At 44.5% G+C, this 20,957-nt stretch overlaps 1 protein-coding gene across 6 annotated transcripts in view; it reads left to right on the top strand.

Annotated features, from left to right (window-relative positions):
• LOC119160839 (uncharacterized) overlaps positions 1–20,957 on the top strand; it is a 274,511-nt gene that overhangs the window by 62,686 nt on the left and 190,868 nt on the right. For all 6 annotated transcript variants that reach the window (XM_075880678.1, XM_075880677.1, XM_075880676.1 and 3 more), the window contains exon 3: positions 7,635–7,744. In XM_075880678.1, the coding sequence (XP_075736793.1) occupies positions 7,635–7,744 (110 nt within the window). The remainder of the gene's footprint in view (positions 1–7,634; positions 7,745–20,957) is intronic.

Raw genomic sequence — 20,957 nt, 5'->3', positions numbered from 1 at the left:
TAAACAGCCGAGTAGAACCTGTGTATCATAAGCGAGTAAATGCTGTAGACTACTTCACAGCTCTTCTGATTGATGCTGCAACCAGTTGCGTCCCGCAAACAAATGAACACTCCGGGAAACCGCATGGAAAACGACGTGAATCATGGTGAAATAACGACTGTCGAAACGCATTCAAGGCACAAAATAAAGGCTAGAGCTTGCTGGTGGACCCTTCACAGGAGATAACCCTTAGGCGTTATATATCTTTAGTGTCGGCATTTACTATACCCATATTCATCTCTACATTACCACCATCCTAAGCTGTTGGTAAAAAGCCTCATCGTTGTCTCATTTGGTCATCATCATTGTTTGTTCATCGTAGCTGTCGGCTGCGGGGTTCATAGGCCTAATAAATTGTCATCCAAACCAAGACCTCCTACGTGGTGGAGGTGTTGCGCAGGGAAGATGTGAATGACTGGCTGGATGATTTCGCACGTGTCGGCTCTTCTAGTCGGTGGAATGAAACCTACAAGGGCACTCGCGTCTAGTTCGACCAAACGGGAGTCTCGAAGACGTGGTACTTCCACCGCCTGATCAACATCTCCGACTCGGCCGTCTTCTAAGACCAGCGTCGCTGAGTGTTTGGCACACCGGCTGTTCATTCGGCTTCTGCAAAGAAAACTCTCGTGGCTCGGAAACATTGATGGCGATTGGTATGTATCCTACATCAAGGATGTCCTTGCACTTTGCCACCGTGTCGATTCATCCATGCCAGAGTCGGACAACGTACGCCACCTTCCTAAGGGAATTGCACCTGTCGCATTCAATGCCCTTGTCATTGAGAACCTGGCTACCGTTGCTGACGCTGTCACAACATGTAAGTGGCTCGGTGAACTAGTCTATTTGCCTACACCAGATACGCGACACCGCGCCTCTTACGGTGATCCCAGACCTACGAGACGTAAGTGTATTCATACGCGAACTGCAAACAATAAAATCTTTACAGCCTTCAGTGTGTCATCCAGCCGTCTTCAACGTGCTTGCACTATGTTGTCAGAGAGGAACTCACGTCCAGGACCAACACGGCCCACCCACAGCCCGCTGCCACTCGCACTCAACCATTATTCTCGCACGGTGCCCCCACGCCTTCAGGTAGCGTCAACTTGACCTAGCAGCCACGAACGTTCGCATGGGTTGCTGCCGCACCTCCCACGGGGTTTCCATCACCACCGCCTGGGCCCTCATCGGTACATCTGAGCGTTCTTTCCAGGTGCACCTAGCAGCAGCTACTACCCTCTTTGGTGACCTACTGGCTCTATGTGCTATTATTGCGGCTATCAGACACATCGCACCCTTTCGCAACAAACGTCAGCAAGATGAGCGTCGAGGGTAGCGAACAGGATTTTACTGGAGGAGCCTTTTACCAGGGCCACCATTATGCGTTACAACCGCGTTGGTCTTCATCTTCGCTCGCGTCACGTGACTGCGAAATAGTCATCGGTCAACAAGACGCCGTTCACCATCGCCCTACAATCGCTCCTTCCCTATTGAAAGAAATGTCCACTATATGAATGATTGATTTCACCATTCCCCATTGTGGTGGAATATTGTACTGTAATTATTGGTGGAACATGGTGTATGGTGACGCATGGTGGATGCTGGAGTGCCACGGCAATGGTAGATCGTGAAATGGCATTGAGACCACAAGGATCTGAGCGTGCAACCTTTCGATTCCAAACGGGACACACTAACTATTGCGCCATGTCTGATATATGCAAGTTCACTGTAAAATGAATAGTAATCCCACTATCCTACCGTTCAACTTCAAATTTGTATGTTGTGTACTCGGTATAGAGGGGATCTTTAGCTGCTACTAAATTTCTAAAACGGAAAGAACTGGTGCCTATAACAATTGCTGCTACGATAATCTCAAGTCCTATGTTTTCGCATGTTGTAGAACCTCTACGGGCATTGCTTCGAGGCAATGTCGCATTTGCTTGGACGTCAGCTGCCGAAGAAAGTTTTGTCCGTTTGAAATCGCTGCTGACAACTTGCAAGGTTCTACACCTTCCCGTCATCAAGACCGATGCCTCTGGAGATGGGCTAGGCACTGTGCTACAACAAGACAGCAAGGGAAATCTACAGACGGTTGCCTTTGCCTCCCAGACTTTGAACCCACAAGAACAAAAATATTCTGCAGGTGAACGCAAAGCCTTAGCATACGTTTGGGCTTGCGAACATTGACACGGGTACCTTTGGGATCGCCCTTTCGTTCTGCGAACTGACCATAGTGCCCTTGTTACCTTGTTGTCTACTAAGGGCGTTGTACAGTAGCCATTACGCATTTCTCGTTGGTCAGTGCGACTGCTGTGCTACATGTACACTGTAGAGTACCACGAAGGAAGTGATAATGTGGTGGCTGATGCACTCTCTGGACTGTCTTTACCTAAAGAAACCGGTCAGGTCACTAATGATCAATTTGTTTGCCTTCTTTCTCCGGTGCTAACCATTGCTGAATTACAAGCAGTGACTGCATCGGCGAAAATAATCACATAGGTCGTGAACTTTGTTTTGTCATCTTGGCTTTAGAAAAAAAATATTTGGAAGTGATGCTGATGCCACACTTCCATGTGCGCGTAAAACTATTCATTGTTTACGACTGGCTTGACCATGGTGAAAGGATTGTAGTTCCAAGTAGCCTTACTCGTAATTTGATGGAAGTCGCCCATGAATAACATCCGGGGATCAGTCATACGATAAGTAGACTGCAAGAGTTCTACTGGTGGCCTCTAATGGATGGCCATGTAGAAAAACTGGTTGATACGTGTCTTTTTTGCCAGTCATGTGACAAACTGCATAGCCTATGCGGCCAGCAACTTACCCTGACAAGCCTTGGGAGACCCGCCGCTGTGGTCTATTGGCTAAGGTACTCGGCTGCTGACCCACAGTTTGCGGGATCAAATCCCGGTTGCGGCGGCTGCATGTCTGTTGAAGGCGCAAATGTTGTAGGCCCGTGTGCTCAGCTTTGGGTGGTGCCGGTTACAGAACCCCAGGCGGTCGAAATTTCCGGAGCCCTCCACTACGGTGTCTCTCGTAACCATATGGTGGTTTTGGGACGTTAAACCCCACATATTAATGATTATCAAGCCTTTACGGAAAATTGCCATTGATATTATTGGCCCCTTTCAGCAAGCTGCCATCAATTGCCGTTATGTGGTGACGCTTAATGACTATCACAGCAAAGGGCGAGAAGTTTTTTTCTAGACAGGTTTCTACGACGATGGTCAAGAACTGGCTGTTACAAGTGTTTGTTCGTTATGGCTACCCGAATGAAGTAGCTTCGGATCACGGATCACAATTCAGCATCAGCTGAGTTTGAGTTCTTACGGGAAAGTGGCATACGCCATATCTTTTCTTCTGTGCACTACACACAAGCAAACGGTCTTGTAGAAAGGTTCAACAGAGCCCCCAAGTCATTTTTCCAGATGGCAGTATACGAGGGTCTTGATATCCGTGTCGCAATATCCGTGTCGCACACCTCATGCCACAACGGGTGTCACTCGCCGTTCTCCTGCGCGGACGATTGCCGCGAACGCGCTTAAGCGTTGTTGAATTACCCGATTCGTTATTTAACGAAAATTCAGTAGAAACAAGGAAACGGCTGCGTCAGCGTATCCAACAAAAGCAAGTTTTTTCCAAACTTTACACTGACTGTCCTCTTGGAGCTCGGACCAGAAACTTTGCCATCGGCGACTACGACCGTGTGAGAAATTCATTTGTTCACGGGAAAATATTCTCGCACTTTTCGGAACCGAAAAAAATCATTGAGCGACGAGGCCCAGCCTCATTTCTTTTCAAAGACGGTCGTCTATTGAACTCAGCCAAATTTCAAGCAGTACACCCAGAAGGCGTGGAGAAGGTGACAAGTAGTCGACCTGGAATTCCGAATTGAAATCTGCCCTCATCGGACAAACTTTTTCATAGGAGCGCACCTGCGATAGAACAACACGACGACTGTCCACCTATGCCACGGCAAGGGGCCCAAACAGGCGAACCATTTTTACAGCAGTCGGAACCATCTTTACAGCAGTCGGCGCCATCTTTACTGCAGTCGGAACCATCTTTACTGCAGTCGGAACCATCTTTACTGCAGCCGGAGCCATCTTTACTGCAGTCGGAACCATATTCACTATAGAACAAAATGTCCGGCCAGCCATCACAGAACCCACGAGAAAAAAAAACTCTATTAAAACACTACGAGCTACGCAAGCGACATTTTTTAACGAGATGGCGAAGTGTTATATATGGGAAAGATGAGAATGAGCGCATGGGATCAGGAAATAAAGAAGATGATGGTAAGGCATCGGATACATTGTTACTGGATGTTCCAAATACAACAGAATAGTTTCTGTATTTACTATTTCTCTAGTGCTACAGGGAATTAATAAAAGCGTGCAAGGTTATTACTTTTTCCAAATGAGGCTGTCGTGTTCTATCCGAGCCAATATCTATATTAATATTTCACCCAGTAATCAAGCTAACGCGGTTTTTCTTTCCAAACGAAAACACTTGATCAAAGAAATCAAGGAAATGGCCATGAACACTATGAGTAGGGTGGTAGCATACAAGAAAAAATGTATTTCTTTCTTTGAACACACGCCAGTTCCTAATATTCCGCGCCATTTGCCAAAAATCAAGTGTCACAAAGCCTGTGCTACGACATTACTAAGGAAACGCCTGCCTCGTGTCCTTATAACCTATTCAGGTATAATGTTTTCTTGTGAGGAAGCTGCAAGATGTGACCGTTATTTATATAACAGGTTTCAATTATCATTACGACGTGACACAGCTTACGTGACCCCAAGACGCTTTTCCATTCAACTATTTTTAGGAGACTGAATGACCGTTGATATTAATAAAGCTATATTCCTTTTGTGTCGTTTCAACGTGGGCAAACCATGCTTGTTTAAGAACAGCCCTAGGTGATTTATGTTGCTGCCGAAAAAACAGCCGCAAGGAACCTTGGAAAGAAAACACTAAGTTTGGACACCTCACCCTCGTGCTTAATGACTACTCCAGGGGTACAATTTCTTTGCGCACAAGGACATGCTCGTTTGTATGCCATGCGTACTTGTATCCAGAATGTTGCACTCATTCTTTAGCTGCAGACAGAAGATTTCTGAATAGAGTTGTCATGCTCTCGGCGATGGAGAATTTCAGCGAACTATCTGTCAGTGATCGCTGCTTGGCCAGACAAGCATTGCGTAGCCCCTGATGCACGAAACGCATAATAATGCCGCTGGTTTCTCCCAACGCAGTTGGAAAGTGTAAGTGGAAAGTGTAAGTTGAAGTGTGTTCGTGCATAACTACAACATTACGTTCCGATAAGCACTCCATGTTAAACCGTTGTGCAATTTCTTCACCTTGAATAGCAAGCTTTCATCCTCAGGCTCAGGAACGTCTATGTTAAGGCGCCTTCTATTACTCGACGCCATTTATCTTGAAAGGCACGTCCAGAGGCAAATTTAGTTTTTGTCCAGTTCAACGACCTTCCCCATGATTTCCGGATATCATACCTGAAACTGTGCAGGCCAAACAATTTTCTTGAATATGTATTGCCACTTCCCTACCTCGGCGTCGATGATTTCCTGTCTCGCTTTTTCTTTTGTATTTGCGCCCCTAAAGTTATCAGTCGGTGTCCACGTCTTCATGACTTCTCCTTTGGGTCTTTGTTTGCAGGCCCAGTATTTTAACACCTGTGATGTCAAAGATTGATCAAAAGGTATCTAATTCACCAAGCAGGTAATTGATGGCAGAGCTGTTGTGGCAAAAGTCACAGGAGCAGAATTTTATCAACAACCTTCCTAAAATCTGCCACAGTGTACTTACACGACAGTTTCTTTTAAAACGCCAAAGCTAGTCGCGCTCCGAAATGAGAATTGCGCGCAAACGAACTCCTCAAACCCCGTTTGTATATCAAATTTCACAATGGAACTGTAAAACTCGCATAACTGAAGTTTTGCTCCAACGCCTTGTAGGTGATACATTCTTCAGGTATTCGATATCCGATTCTATAAGTGGGAAACAATGCTACCTTTGCGAGCTTCATATTTTCGTTTAAGGGGGAGAAAATGAAATGTATTTTTCGGATAGGCTCATTGTCTTAATCAGGAGTTAGCATCAATGAAGTGGATCACACTATACAAAATTATAGCAGAAAATACACGTTCGTCACCTACCGGTAAAGCTGGCATCACTCGCAGAATCCTGTACAGAGTCAATAGTTATCCGGTCCAGCGCACAGCTACAAGTATTACAAAGTGAACTAATTATACGCACACGTTCCGGTAAAAAAACGACGCGCTATTGCCCTTCTTGGCATAAACAAGATCGCAAACACACACAAAAAACGTAACACGCTTCCATTACTAAAAGAAAGAGAAAAAAACAGTAAGGCGTGTTGCTTCTGTAGGGCGCGTTGCTTTGTGTTCAGAAATTTAAACTACATTGTTATCCCTGCAGGAATACACAATTACAGCTATGAAAAGCTTACATTTATATTTCACCTAAGCCTTCAAATCCAACTAATAGTTACACCTGAAATACTGATAACCAGATTATCGTGTATAAATGCGCCGGAGCTTAGCAATGTTATGGTAGAATTTTATGCTATTACCCGTAGAATCAAGTGTGGTAGGTTTGAATCCGCGTCAGACCGTCGGGCTGTTTTTTCTTCTTACGTTATTAAACACAGGAAAATTTAAAACTAATTTTCATCAAAAAGCCATCATTCTACTGATTCCGGTGCGCTGAAAGTACCTTATTGCATACTTATCCTGATTATTTCTTTTCCAACTTAGCCTATACAAATACCGCGAAAACTGTGACTGTTGACGTGAATGTTATCAAGGTTGACAAGCTTTTCTTGTAACACCGCCTCAGATGTTACAATTTGTTTTTGTGGGAAAGGGCACTGTGACGAAAACGTGAATAAAGAGTAATCTGTAGCTTGACACCTCGCATTACCTAAAAAGTGTTGCCGTAAGTACGAGTCCGTGTTCACTGTACAGTGATTTTTTTCCAGTAAATATATATGTATATATATATATATATATATATATATATATATATATATATATATATATATATATATATCGGGGCGTTCGACCAAACAAACAAAATAAAAAATTGAAGTGTGATGTGCGAAAATGCTTTATTGATGCAACGAATGTGCCATACCTTATCTTTCCTTGTCAATCACAACACGTTAACTAATATGGATCTGTATTGTTGTTCATGAGGCAAGTTATGCTTAAACTTTGTAAAGGCTAGTAGTTGTTATGCATATTTTGTAAAATATTTTATTACTATCTTTTGCGCTTGTTGCTTTTCTGTTGTTCAGGCCTTTCTTTCTAAATGATGTACTGTTATTTGCAAAGATGTCATTTTTTTCTGATTTCTTTTTTCAAATATGTGTAAACCAAACAGTAGCTGGGCTGCCGTGAGCCCTTGTAAATAGAGGGTGGCGAGCTCATCAAGAAGTCGGAAGACAGCTTTTTTTGCCACTCTTCTCTTTGCAAAATTGACACAAATAAAGTTGGTTCCTTGATGGGCCGATATGCCTAATTAATTTAGCACATTGACGTATTTTGCAGACCCCTACTTCATTCCACGCCCAAACCACCGTTATGGTGCCCGGTGGATGAAGGAAACCTTGTATTTCAACCTGAAAACTATCGTCAATGGCTACCTCGAGATCTATGGTGTAAGTAAACGTGACGATTCTCACGAAACCTATGTTTGCCGCCCACGGAAGATGTGCATAGATACAATATATGAAAAAGAAATCGCATTCCATTTCATTCAGTGATGAAGTAGACGCATTACGTTGGCTTTTTTGCCACAGTGTGGCACTGCTTGCCGCGAGGCCGTGAGTGCGAATCCTCGCGCTTAGGGTTTAATTTTTGTCGGGGGGGGGAAAATGCTGTCCTCTGTGCTTAGACTTAAGTGCATTGTCACCCATGTGTGACAGCTGTCTTGGAGACTACTTCAAATTATCAATCATTTGCCTCATGGGACACCCAAACTCTGTGTTGGAAAAGCGTCGCTGACCACTAAAAATGATTGAAAGCGTCCTCCCAATCATGACTGCTAGAGCACATCGGTAGTCTGCGGCTAGGTAAGGTGGTAACTCACGTCATCTGCAGCTAAATCAGTTTTTTTCCGTAAAAAGACTTGAACCTCACTTTGATAACACAGAGGCTCAATGCGAGCGATTATATTATTTATTTATTTATTTATTTATATATTTATTATACCTCAAAGGCCCTCAAAGAGGGCTTTACATGAGGGAGTAGACGATTTAGTAAAACACAGATTCTATGGCATTCCTAAATGTATCTGTGTTAGAATGGTCGATGACACTTGAGGGAAGATTGTTCCAATCCCTGGCTGCCTGGGGGAAGAAGGAATGAAGGTAGGCTGTAGTGCAAGAAGGAGGGGGTACACGGCCTTGTGGTGACTGGTGCAAGTTGAAGTCCGATGGGCTGGCTGAATAGGGGAGCTATGATGAAACGCATGATACATTTTGTGGTGCAATGAGGGTCTAGAAATCTTAGGACGTAGGTCAAGGTTAGGTAGTCGTGCTTTACTTTTAAGGGTAGTAACACTGTTGTGGTATGAGTCGTCAGAATAAATGAATCTAACTGCACGGTTTTGAACTAGTTCAATGGATTTACTTAGGTTACTTTTTGGTGGGTCCCAAATGGGGGATGCGTATTCAAGTTTAGGGCGAATCAGTTCTGTAGGCTAATACTTTTACTGAAGAAGGTGCAAGATGTATGTTACGACGAAAGTAACGAAGAGTTTTCTTAGCATTGTTAGCTATTTTACTTACATAAGAAGACCAGTTCAGATTCTTTGAAATGTTAGCGCCAAGGTATTTAATACAGCTGAGGGAAGAAGCTGTGCAGTCATTAATAAATAGTTAGCAGTAGCAAAGTTCTGGCATCTGCGGAATGAAACAAGTGCAGTTTTATCAGTATTTAAAACCTTGAGCCATTTACTGTGCCACTCGCCAAGTTTTAGTATTTCGCGCTTGAGGGTAACTCTATCTGAAACGTTAGTAATGGGTCGGTATAATACACAGTCATCAGCAAAGAGGCGAATGTTAGATGAAATATTATCGGGTAAGTCATTTATCTAAATTAGGAAGAGGAGAGGACCCAGAACTGTTCCCTGTGGTACACAGGAAATGACGTTATAAAGGGATGAAGACGTATCATTAGCTTCTACGAATTGCTGACGGTTAGCAAGAAAGTATTTCTCCCAATTGTAGACAAGTTGGTTAAGGTTTAAATGAAAGTTTTAGTAGAAGGCGGTTGTGGGGAACTTTGTCAAAGGCTTTCTTGAAATCTATAAAAATGGCGTCATTTGGTATGTAAAGGTCTACACTTGCGCTTAAGTCATGGATGAATAATGCAAGCTGAGTATCGCATAAAAGTGCTTTTTGGAATCCGTGTTGGTTAGGGTAAGAAAACCCTAACCAACACGGAATGAAAACGCATTAAAAATCTTATACAGAATAAATGAATAATGTGATAATTTAAATACTGAGAAGAGGCTTTAGATTACCCTACACTGAGAACGTATTCTTTCATAACTGAATTCTCCTTTGCGTATGTGGCTGGCAGAAAAAGTACTCGAAGGAAAGCTTCCCAAGACCTTTCTTCCATGAGCACCTGGAGGGACTGTTCTCTCTAAGTAAAAATGTAAAATGAAAATTCAACCATCGTATATCAAAACACTATTCATTTATGCAGAGAAAAAAGCGAGAATCAAGCAGATGAACTTAAGCATCTGAGACGTCGACCTAACGATAATTACTGTGGTGGCATTAGCTTTGCCACACGACCATTCCTCTGCTTTTTTTCTTCAATGCATGAAGTCATCATCAGTAATTGTGAACTACGCGTAGCATACTTCATCCGAGGTCAGGCAAACATACACAAGTGTCCGAAAGAGAAAGCCACTCCTGAACGGGGTCACGACAACACTGCACACTTGAACAGCTGCTTCTCTGAAGACGAATCTCGTCGACCGTGGTGGCACGACGTATCAATCAACAATGTGGCTTTTCCGTAGTGAATAGAGTCGTTACAAGATAAGCAGGTCATATGGAGTACTGTCAGTCAGGCTCTTTTTTGATGAGAGAGAGAGAAAACAATTGAAATGCAGAGAATTTAGCCGGCATGTAAAATTCGCTGACTTGCTACTCTTCGTAGGGAAGGGGATTGAGGATTGCAAGTACAAATAAGAAAATAGAGAGAAAAAAAGAAATTGTAAGCATAAATTATAGGTTAAAAAAAGTGAAAAAGCCACTTCTTTGATCATTGAACGAGGACGTGTGTTAAGTTTTTCGGGGTGTCAAGCTACATCTACAGCTTGTCTAGCTCACCGACGCTGTCCAAGTACGCAAACAAAAGTTTCATAGCATGCCTACGTAAAGTGGGCCAGCCTAAAGGTCCCAATACACAGTCTAGAGAGAAAGTTCTCTCGGTTATAGAATGCATGCAATGTTCATAAAGCGCACGCTCCTCAGCTTACGCTCTACACTCATACAATATGTGTTCCACAGATTCGATACAGCGACAATTGTTGCAATACAGACGCGCTGACTGACCGAAGCGGTACCGTAGGCTGTTAAAATAGGCACTGTTTAGATGCAGACGATGGTATAGCGTTTCAAGATGGCGAGGAATTTTCAATGAGGGTCTTGTTCTCAGATAAAGGTCCATTGAGTGAAGGAAGGCACAATGGTGTGTCGGAAGGTTCCAGAGTCTCTTACTTTCTTCAATCGCAAGTGTTTTGGTCATGTGAGCTGCATCTAATTTAGTGAAATAAGTTCGTCTGTAATTGTGGTGTCGAACACCCTTCCGTGCTGCTTCATCTGCTTTTTGGTTGGCGCAAATTCCACAATGAGCCAGTATCCACTGAAATGTGATAGTTCTCTGCGGTCACGGCCAGGTGAATGTAGGTATGCTATGTCGAATGAAATGGAGTGAGAATTTGTTTTCTTGGGGAGGTTGAGCAATATCTGTAGTGCTCCTTTGGAGTCGGTGAAAATTACCCATCGGTTCGGCGTTTGGCGCAAGATATAAAAAAACAGCTTCTTTGGCGCCATGAAGATCTGCTGCTGTCGAGAATGTCTTCCGTTGCAGTCGACAGGATAGCATTCGTTTTGTAGAAGGGATATAAAGTCCATAAGCGGAAATCTCCTGGGTGGTTCAGGCGTCGGTCCTTTGGATGGGAGGAACCTAATACCATAAGTTGTAATTGGAAGTTTTTTTCTCATTTTTCTTTTTAGAATGTCCCAAAAATGAAATGTCATTACAATGAAGAAAACTATGTTCTAATGTAAGGTTGGTTGCATAGATTGTAATTCACTGTCCAGGGCACATATATTAATTTTGCAGTCAGTTACGTTTTCACTTGCAGAGTGAAAGTGTGCAATTTAAAGAAAAATGTTTTCACTGAAGGAGTTATCGACATTCTACGTACACGAAATAATGCATCGTGATCAGACAAAAGCGAATAAGACATTTGATTAATGGGTTCGGGAAAAAGGTTATTCACAAGCGCAGTGGTTAACATTGTTCTGTCAATAGTATACAAATATCCTAAACTAAATCTGACTTTCAAAAAAATATCCTGTGAAAAAATTGAAAAGAACTTCTGCTTTAAATGCAGTGAAAGTAGATTTCATGCTTCAAGCACACGCGCCCCGAATGTATGCTTCACAATGCAGCAATAAATATTGCAGCAATAATGCATGGTCACGCGTCCATTGCCAACGGGCGCCAGAATGTGAATACAATAGTGGCTCTAAGGTTAAAAGCCGTTACCCCACGGCAAAAAGCCCACACGCTACTGCGCCTATTTTCTTAAGGCCACGTAGTGGATGCATAGCAAATTCTAACAGGTTTCATGCACTAAGTCCTTGAACTACGCACTACGAACAGGATGTCGCTATTGCGTCCCAGGTGGTCAAAATTTCCGGAGCCCTCCACTATGGCGTCTCTCATAATCAAATGGTGGTTTTGGGATGTTAAACCTCACAACTCAATCAATCATGTCGATATTGCGTTCAACTCTTAAAAACAAAGCTTTAGGGTCACCTCATTTTTTAACTACACTTTAGATGTTCTGTGCAGAGGCGTACGGCAGTGATGCAGGTGCTACTATCTTTCGGCGTTGTACCAGCTTCTTACATGAAGTCGGTATGCCTGGCGTCGACACAAGTAGACGCCGCAGGGACAGGTCAACTTACGAAACTTTGATGTTTCCCCCGCAGGGGCGTCTGTGGGAGCAGGCGTTTGGTGCGTAGCGTCACGACGGACCCGAGCGAACAGGGGGAGGGGGGACTTCGACTACCTCCCACGCCTAGCCGTGCGTGGCTTTGCCGTGTCCTCGGAAAAGGGAATCCTAGGGGTTGAGCCGACGCCGGGGGATGGGACCTTTAAGGCTCCCCGGCGGAGGCAACACAACCATTTGGGCCCCGGTCTCACGTAGACGGAACCCCTGGGCTGACCCACCCATGGGAAATCGGCAGTCGCCTTTTCTAATCTCTCTCCACCTACATCTTCGTCTTTATCTCTCACTTTTTATCCGTCCTGTCATCTTCTCTTTTCCGTTTAGTTCAATATTTTCTGGCGGGGAAGGTTACCCCTGTGTAGTTACCCAACCTTGGGTAGTTATATCCTGTTATAGCGGCGATGCATGGCTGGCGTCTCCAACTGTTCACTATTCAACCTTGTAGCGTCCCCTTGTAGGGCTCGGTGGTGGGTGGCCACCATCACCACTGAATTTAAAATGCTTCTTATGGAAAACCCTTTTCCCGCACTCCTTGATCGCCACCTGGAAAGGTGGCCCACCGATGACAGCTTCTTTACTGCACAGCATAAACAGACCTTCCCCAAGTACCAAGTAATCCACAGTCAAAATGAAAAAAAAAACAGTTCGATCTATTTCACCATTTATTGTTCGAAAACGCTCACAGATGCAATTGGTCCTGGCTATAAAGTAACTAAGATGGGGAATGGCGATCTCCTTCTAGAAGTTTGCAACAAGACTTGGTAAAAGCTCACAAAACTCGTATCATTCGATAACATCCCAGTATCAGTGGGCCCACATAGGTTGATGAACACAGTGCGTGGTGTCATATCTGATGATGACTGATGATGACCTCCTCGAGCTGTCTGAAAGTGAATTGCTCGAAGGCTGGCAAGAACAAAATGTAGTGAAAGTACAAAGAATATTAATCAGGCGAGATAATAAACAGACCCCAACAAAGCACATCATAGTTACCTTAGGTACAAGCAACCTTCCTGACTTCATTGAAACTGGTTACTGCAAGCTTCGTGTCACACCTTATATAGCGAATCCTCGCCGATGTTTCAAGTGTCAGCGCTTCGGACACGGATCTAAAACGTGCAGAGGGCACGCTAGGTGCGCGAAGTGCGCATCTTGTGAACATGTATCCGAAAAGTGCACTTCAGAAGCCTGTTGCGCTAACTGTGAAGGAGATCTTGCTGCCTACTCCCGATCATGCCCTGCATGGAAAAAAGAGAAGCAAATATTAGAACTTAAGGTCAAGTTCAACCTGTCATTTCAAGAGGCACGTCAACGTTTTTCTACACACAATCATTCTGAACCTTCCTTCGCCGACGTGGCGCGTCAAGGTGCCATGCCACGTGTATCGGCACCCGCGAGATCCACACCAGGTGTGACTGCGGTTGTGCCAGAAGCGCCTCCGGCTGGAGCAGCCTGTACTGCTCCGCCTCCTGTTCAAAAGGGCCAGCAGACTTCAGAGTCTGCTGGACCACGGACCACTGCAAGTGCAGTCAGGTTCGAAACTGCCATAAACGTGCCTGCGAAGCAGGCACCAACTGCCGCTCAGACGAGGTGATGGACATAAGCCACACTCCTTCGGTGCCCCAGACGCCGAAGGAAAGGCGCAGCTCTTTGGAGCGAAGCAAGAAAGAGCAGCCGCGTGTTACAGGGCCCCCAACAGGCCCTGTAACTTAAGGCAACGTTTCTGTACACACAGCACTTAACTACATTAAAAACGGAGACAAACATTTTACAGTGGAATGTCAGAGGACTCCTGAGAAACCCTGACGATGTTCAAGAACTTTTACACAAATATACACCAAAAGTGCTGTGTGCACAAGAGACACACCTGATACCCAAGATCACAAATTTTCTACGCCAGTATATTATTTTTCGAAAAGACAGGAATGAAGCCGTCACGTCATCTGGTGGTGTGGCTACTGTAGTCAATAAAGGGATCGCATGTACTCGTCTACCGCTCGAAACATCTCTTGAAGCAGTGGCTATTCGTGTTGTTCACTTGAACAAACTCATCACCATCTGCTCTGTCTACATACCTCCACACTACCATCTTGAACAACGTGAATTCCAGTCCCTAATAGATAAACTTCCAGAAGCTTATATCCTCCTTGGAGATTTCAATGCACATAGCAATCTATGAAGTGACTCTCGCTGCGATGCTCCAGGTCGCCTGATTGAACAGTTCCTTTTTACTTCTGGCGCATGCCTCTAAAATCAGAAATAGCCCACATACTACTGCCTGGCCAGCAATACCTACTCGTCAATAGACCTCAGTATTGTCTCACCATCCCTCCCTAATTTACTGACATGGAATGTCATCAATAACCCTACGGAAGTCACCACTTTCCCGTAACGCTAAGCACACCCATATCAAATGAATATCGCCCACGGGTCCCCAGATGGCTCGCTGACAAAGCTGATTGGGAACAGTTCTCGGATATTACTCACTTAAGTGGAACTAACCTATCTGGCCTAAACATAGATGCAGCTGTACAATACTTTTCGGCTTTTCTGACCAATGCTGCGATGAAATGCATCTCGCAAACTTCTGGACTGCCTGGCAAGCGACGTGTCCCATGGTGGAACACTGAATGTCGCAATGCACGCAAACAACAAAACAAAGCGTGGAGATTGCTACGGGACTCGCCGACAGCAGAGAATCTTAAAAGCTTTAAGGAAATCAAGTCGCAAGGCAGGAGAACGTGCCGACAGGCTAGGAGAGAAAGCTGCCATAAGTCTGGAACATGGTTTGCAAAGTAGCAGGATGACACGCATCTTCACTACCTCTCGTAGACACACATGGGACACCTTGGAAGACAAGGCGAACTTCCTCGGTGCCCACTTCAAAGAAGTGTCCAGTTCGTCGCTTTATACTGCAGCTTGTGAACGACACAAATGAAAAATAGAAAAAGAGATACGACAGCGAAAATACTCTAAACATGAGTCGTACAACAACTTTTTCAATTTGGCCAAGTTACAAGCATCGCTACATGTTTGCAATAAATCAGCTCCAGGTTTGGACCGTATAGAATACGTAATATAAAAATGCCTTCAGAAACACGAAAAACCCTGCTTTCCCTGCACAACTCTATCTGGTTTTCCGGTGAAATTCTCTCTGCCTGAAAGAAGCCATTAATATTCTGATTTTAAAGCAAAGCAGGGATCCATCTTCGGTTAGTAGTTACAGGCCGATCGCACTTACAAGTTGCATGTGTAAACTTTTTGAAAAAAAAAGATAAATTGCAGACTTGTACATTACCTTGAAACAAACAATCTGCTCGACCCATTCCAATGCGGGTTTCGAGAGGGTAGATCCACCACCGACCACCTCGTACGTATCGAGGCAGAGATCCGAGACGCCTTCGTTCCAAAACAATACTTTCTTTCTGTGTTCCTCGACATCAAAAAAGTCTACGATACGACATGGAGATTCAGAATGTTAAGAGACCTGTCCATTCTTGGTGTGCGTGGCAGGATGCTTACTATTATCGAAAGCTACTTGTCCACTCGTACATTCCATGTCAGAGTCGGCAGCGTTCTTTCCCGAACATTTGTCCAAGAAACAGAAGTACCGCAAGGTGGTGTACAAAGCTGTAATCTTGTTATTGCCAAAATGAATTCTTTGCGTCATTCCATCCCACAAAATATGTTTTACTGTACATACGTCGATGACGTCTAGCTTGGATTGAAGTCTTGTAACCTAGCAGTTTGCGACGGCAAGTTCAGCTTGGCTTGAACAAGGTCTCCCAATGGTCGGAAGAAAAGGGATTCCGATTAAACCCCCAAAAAATCACGTGCGTCTTGTTCTCTAGAAAGAGAGGCACTCACCCCGGCCCTGACATTCAATTGCATGGTCAACGCCTGTCTTTAATGTTGAATACAAATTCTTAGGCTTAGTTCTGGACACCAAGCTAACCTTCGTACTACACATTAGGTATCTAAAAACAAGTGCATTAGAACCATGAATGTTCTAAAAGTGCTGTCACGCACTACGGGGGGAGTGACAAGAAGTGTCTGATGAATTTGTACAGGAGCCTCGTACGCACTCGCTTGGCTAATGAAGCAATAACCTATCAGTCTGCGACACCTACCGCCCTAAAAATGCTTGACCCTATTGACCACCTAGGCATCCGCCTCTCTACGGGTGCCTTTCACACTAGCCCCGTTGAAAGCATGTATGTGGAATCAAACGAATGGTCACTCTACCTATAGAGATTTTATGTCTTTTCTATGTTATCTCAAAAGAAAAGCAGACAAGGACAACCCTTCACTCTTCACAATTCATGACATGTCTACTTCTGTTTTGTTTGAAAACCGGCCATGTTTTTAAGACAGCCCTATTCACTTCGTGTGAGGGGCCTCTCTGAGGAAACCGGTGTGTCACTCGAATATCGTTTGATGGCTCCCGCAGCATGTCTGCCACCATGGCGGTGGCAATTGATAGATTGTGTTGTGTCCTTTTTAGAGATTACAAAGCACGCACCCGCTGTACATATCCGCACATACTTCCTAGAACTACAACAAAAGTACACATGCCCCCCGTTCTTTACAGATGCCTCAAAGCCCAACACTTCTGTTTCATACGCAGCCATTGGCCCATTCTTCTCAGATACTGGCGTCCTGCATCCTGATGCAAGCATTTTCACAGGAGAAGGCTATGCAATACTTGCAGCTGTTGAACACATTGCACATATAAAACTACAAAACACGGTAATTTACACGGGTTTTCTGAGTGTGGTGAAAGCCTTGAAAACACTTACAAAACGAAAAAACACAGTTCTTAAGTCTCTTTATTCTCATCCAAACAGCATGTTGTATTCTGCGAAGTGCCGGGGCACCGTGAGCTACAAGGCAGATCATCTGGCTGCATCCGCCAGCTACGATGCCACTAATGCATCAATACCAATCCCTGCACTTGACATAAAACCTTTCCTGAAACAAAAACTCCGAGGTTATTCGCAAAACTTGTGGGATAGACACACAATAATAAACTACATGTTATTAAGCCACAACTTGGTCATTGGCCGCCCCTATCAAAATTGCGACATACCAAAGTGCCACTCACAAGGCTAAGAACAGTGCATACATACTCTACACATTCATATATTCTGTCTGCCAGTAATCCACCATTGTGTGCGAGATGTTGAGAACCACTTACGGTTCTCCACATCGTCGTCCAGTGTAATGAGTTGGACGCTCTAAGGAAAAAGCACTTTTTACTGCCCTACCGACAGCAGCTCCCACTACACTCTGGGATGCTTATCGGTAGGGATCCAAGTTTTAAAGTTCACTCATTGTTTATGTCTTTAAATGATGTACGCAGTTTTCACTGCATAATTCAAGGTAATCTGTAGCAGGACCTGTGGTGACTACATATCGGCCATTGTCTTATTATCGTGACCTCTTACATTCACTCTCACTGCACATATTTCACACCACTGTCACGATTTTAATACTTAAGTTTTTACCCGCTTTAGCGCGAAGAATTTTAAGGCCCCTTTACAGCCACTCATCATTTACAATATCATTGTTCATATCTCTAGTTTATCGAAATGGCGCTCTTTAGCCATCAATTGGCCTTTGCGCCATAAAGTGCCACACATCATCATCATGAAACTTTGATGTTTCACAGTGCAATAAAACTCACACACTAAAAAAACAAGGTGAATAGTGTGCAATGACATCCAGAGCCGTAAAGACTGAGGTGCGCGAGAAATATTTAAAGTGAAAGGCACTTTCACGAAAGGTGCTACACGACTGCCGACCACGACGATGAAGGACAGCATCGGCTGCAGTTTCAATAAGAGACTGAAAAACAAGGGAAACACGCCGATGGGCATACATCTAACAGATGTGATTTGGCAACGTTCATGCGCAGCACGCGAAATAGAGCTCCAGATGTGACGTTTTGCTCATGTGCACGGCAGACAGAAGTTAGGGCCAACCGTGCACCTAATATAGCTAATACCGCAGCGAACACCTGTGCACTTTCTTCATTTCCAGAAATAATTGAAAGCCGAGGGCTATGCGGAATTGTAATAAAATACTACAAATACTGCTTTTCGTGGTGCCAATACAATATTGTTACACCAAAGTGTGATGCAATGGAATTTTTTAGAGGACACAAACGATAGTTGCTTGGGGTAGCACAGTGTGGTCTTAAAAATGTCTTCGTTCGCCTTTTCTTCTCTGCCACTCTGCCTTTCGCATGTTCATTTAATTCCCCCATAAACATAAGCCAGTAGGGCGTGTCAGGATTGACAAGGAGGCTGGAAAAGTGTAGGCAAGTCATTTGATTGATCTGCATCGTGCTTGATCGTCGGTAAATTTCAAAGAGATGCGCTATTACGTAAGCGAGCTGGCTCAGATTGCCCACAACTACAAATCAGCTTGAACACAGCGACAATACCTTTTGACACAATCAACGCTAGGGTTGTGGTGTCCGAAGTAACACCAAGTAACCTTTTTCGATGAACATTATTTCGTCGTGGTTGTCGTGCTGCTCCTTCGAATAACATTGTTAAGCCAGATGGCAAAGATCAGTTATTCGACGGGCTTATTCCGCGATCGAGGCCCAAGGTCTGCAATAGAGAATCGTCGCTGTGAAGTTTTGTTTCGTGTTTTGCTGAATTGTACGCGTAAGTGATACGGCAGCCCGTCAATATAACTCTCATGATGCGAAGAAACGTACAATTGAAGTATGCGGTGAGCATTCTGCTTGTCAGTTGGTGTTGAATGAGGGGACTGTGTATCACACATACGAATTCATTCTCCAACAATATCAGAAAAGTCACCCCCGGCACGTGTTCTAGGAGTTCTCTTTTTGACCACGCGGCAGGGGTGACATTAGTGACGTCATCTTCGTGTTTGAGCCTCGTTCATGTTCACCAGTCGATTTCACTGAGGTATAGGTAGCGTGCAGTCCGTGCAATGTATCGTTGGAAGATTGTTGAACCATGGGCACACCTTGGACTTCAACAAGACAACGCTGGCTCGGAACAAAAGGGAGAGGAACAAAAGTTCCGGAAACGTGGTTCTTCTGGGAAGGCAAATTGGCTTGAAAAAAATTGGCAGCATATCCACAAAGTGAATGATGGAGAGTGGGGCGAAGCATTCGTCCGTCCATGCGTCCGTCTGTGTGACCGTCCATGAACTCATACGCCCTCCATGCGTGCGTCTGCCCCTGCGTCTGCCCCTGCGTCTGCCCCTGCGTCTGCCCCTGCGTCCGTTCATGCGTCTGTTCATGCGTCCATCCATGCATCTGCCTGTGTGTCTGTTTGTCCATCTATTCAACACTCCAAGTAACGCCATCTGGCATCTTTTCATGATATATTCCCCATATAAAAGCACCGCCATCCAGCGGACATTCCAAAGACTAAACAAGAGGTGGCACACGCACACTTTCTTATGGCTTGCGCTTCAGGTCTACTTCTTACCTTTAACCACCTCGAGTTCATGGTATATACTAGCTCACTGTATTCGTGGCACTGCAGCCCAACGCTCGCTAAACCTTTCTGAAACCAAGGAGGTTACGCCCAGCGGGCATAACGTAGCAACCTTTTCCTGTCAGATAGTGCTTAATGTACACGCCAATGGCTGCTATTGAGAAATGAGAGACAGGAGAATTCGGCTTTTACTTTCTTACGGCTTGCGCTTCGTATCTCCTTCCCACCTTTAACCACCTCGAGTTCATTCATAGTAAATACTAGTTCATTTACCATGGATGTATTCATTTACCATGATTGTCTTCATGGCGCTGCGGCTCAACGTTCGCTAAACCTTTCGAAAACTAATGAGGTTACACCCAGCGAGTATAACGTAGCTACCCTTTCTTGTCAGATAGTGCTCAATGTACATGCCAATGGCTGCTAATGGGGACAGCAGCATGTGCGTTAACTAATAGCCGAATGCTCCTGGCTCTCATTCCCCATTAGCAACCGTTGGCATGTACATTGAGCACTAGTTTTTATTGTTCAACAACGCGCAGAAGAAATCTCTCACACCACCTTGCAAATGAAAATGTTATACTTGTTACATACTACAACGGCTACGAGGGACGAACGAGTACCGCTATAAAGAGTTTCGTCCCTAAAAACAGCCAGCGCCCCCTACTGAACTTTTACACGGACGTAAGTGCAATGTACAAGGCGACCTCTGCTCAATTCGTACAGTGGGTACAGAGGCTGCGCCACCCGTATAGGTGTTGAAATGTCCATGTAATTTTACTGCAATGGCAGTCATGAGGACACTCTCAGCCCAATTTTTCCGCCGGCGTCGGCACTGGTGACCGCTGTCATTTACCGTATATATACATACGATTCGTCCGATTTCTGTCGGCATGGTGTTAAAACAAAGCATGGTCACGAGGATTTTTTACTGGATGTGGGAGCCTGTCAACGCACTGAGAGTGACAGCGAGGATGGACAATTGGCTGCTAACCCTAGAGGAGAGAGGTTTAGTTAACGTTCCCTCGTGCGTTAATTTTGTTCAAGCTCGTATGTCACTTTAGGTGTATTAAATGTATGATATCCTTCAGTGAGGTGACAATGAAAGCTTAGTTATTCTTG

Source organism: Rhipicephalus microplus, chromosome X (assembly GCF_043290135.1).
Source record: "Rhipicephalus microplus isolate Deutch F79 chromosome X, USDA_Rmic, whole genome shotgun sequence".
In the NCBI taxonomy this organism is placed as follows: Eukaryota; Metazoa; Arthropoda; class Arachnida; order Ixodida; family Ixodidae; genus Rhipicephalus; species Rhipicephalus microplus.
The sequence above is the reverse complement of the archived record's forward strand: the minus strand, read 5'-3'. Positions and strand labels throughout refer to the sequence as shown.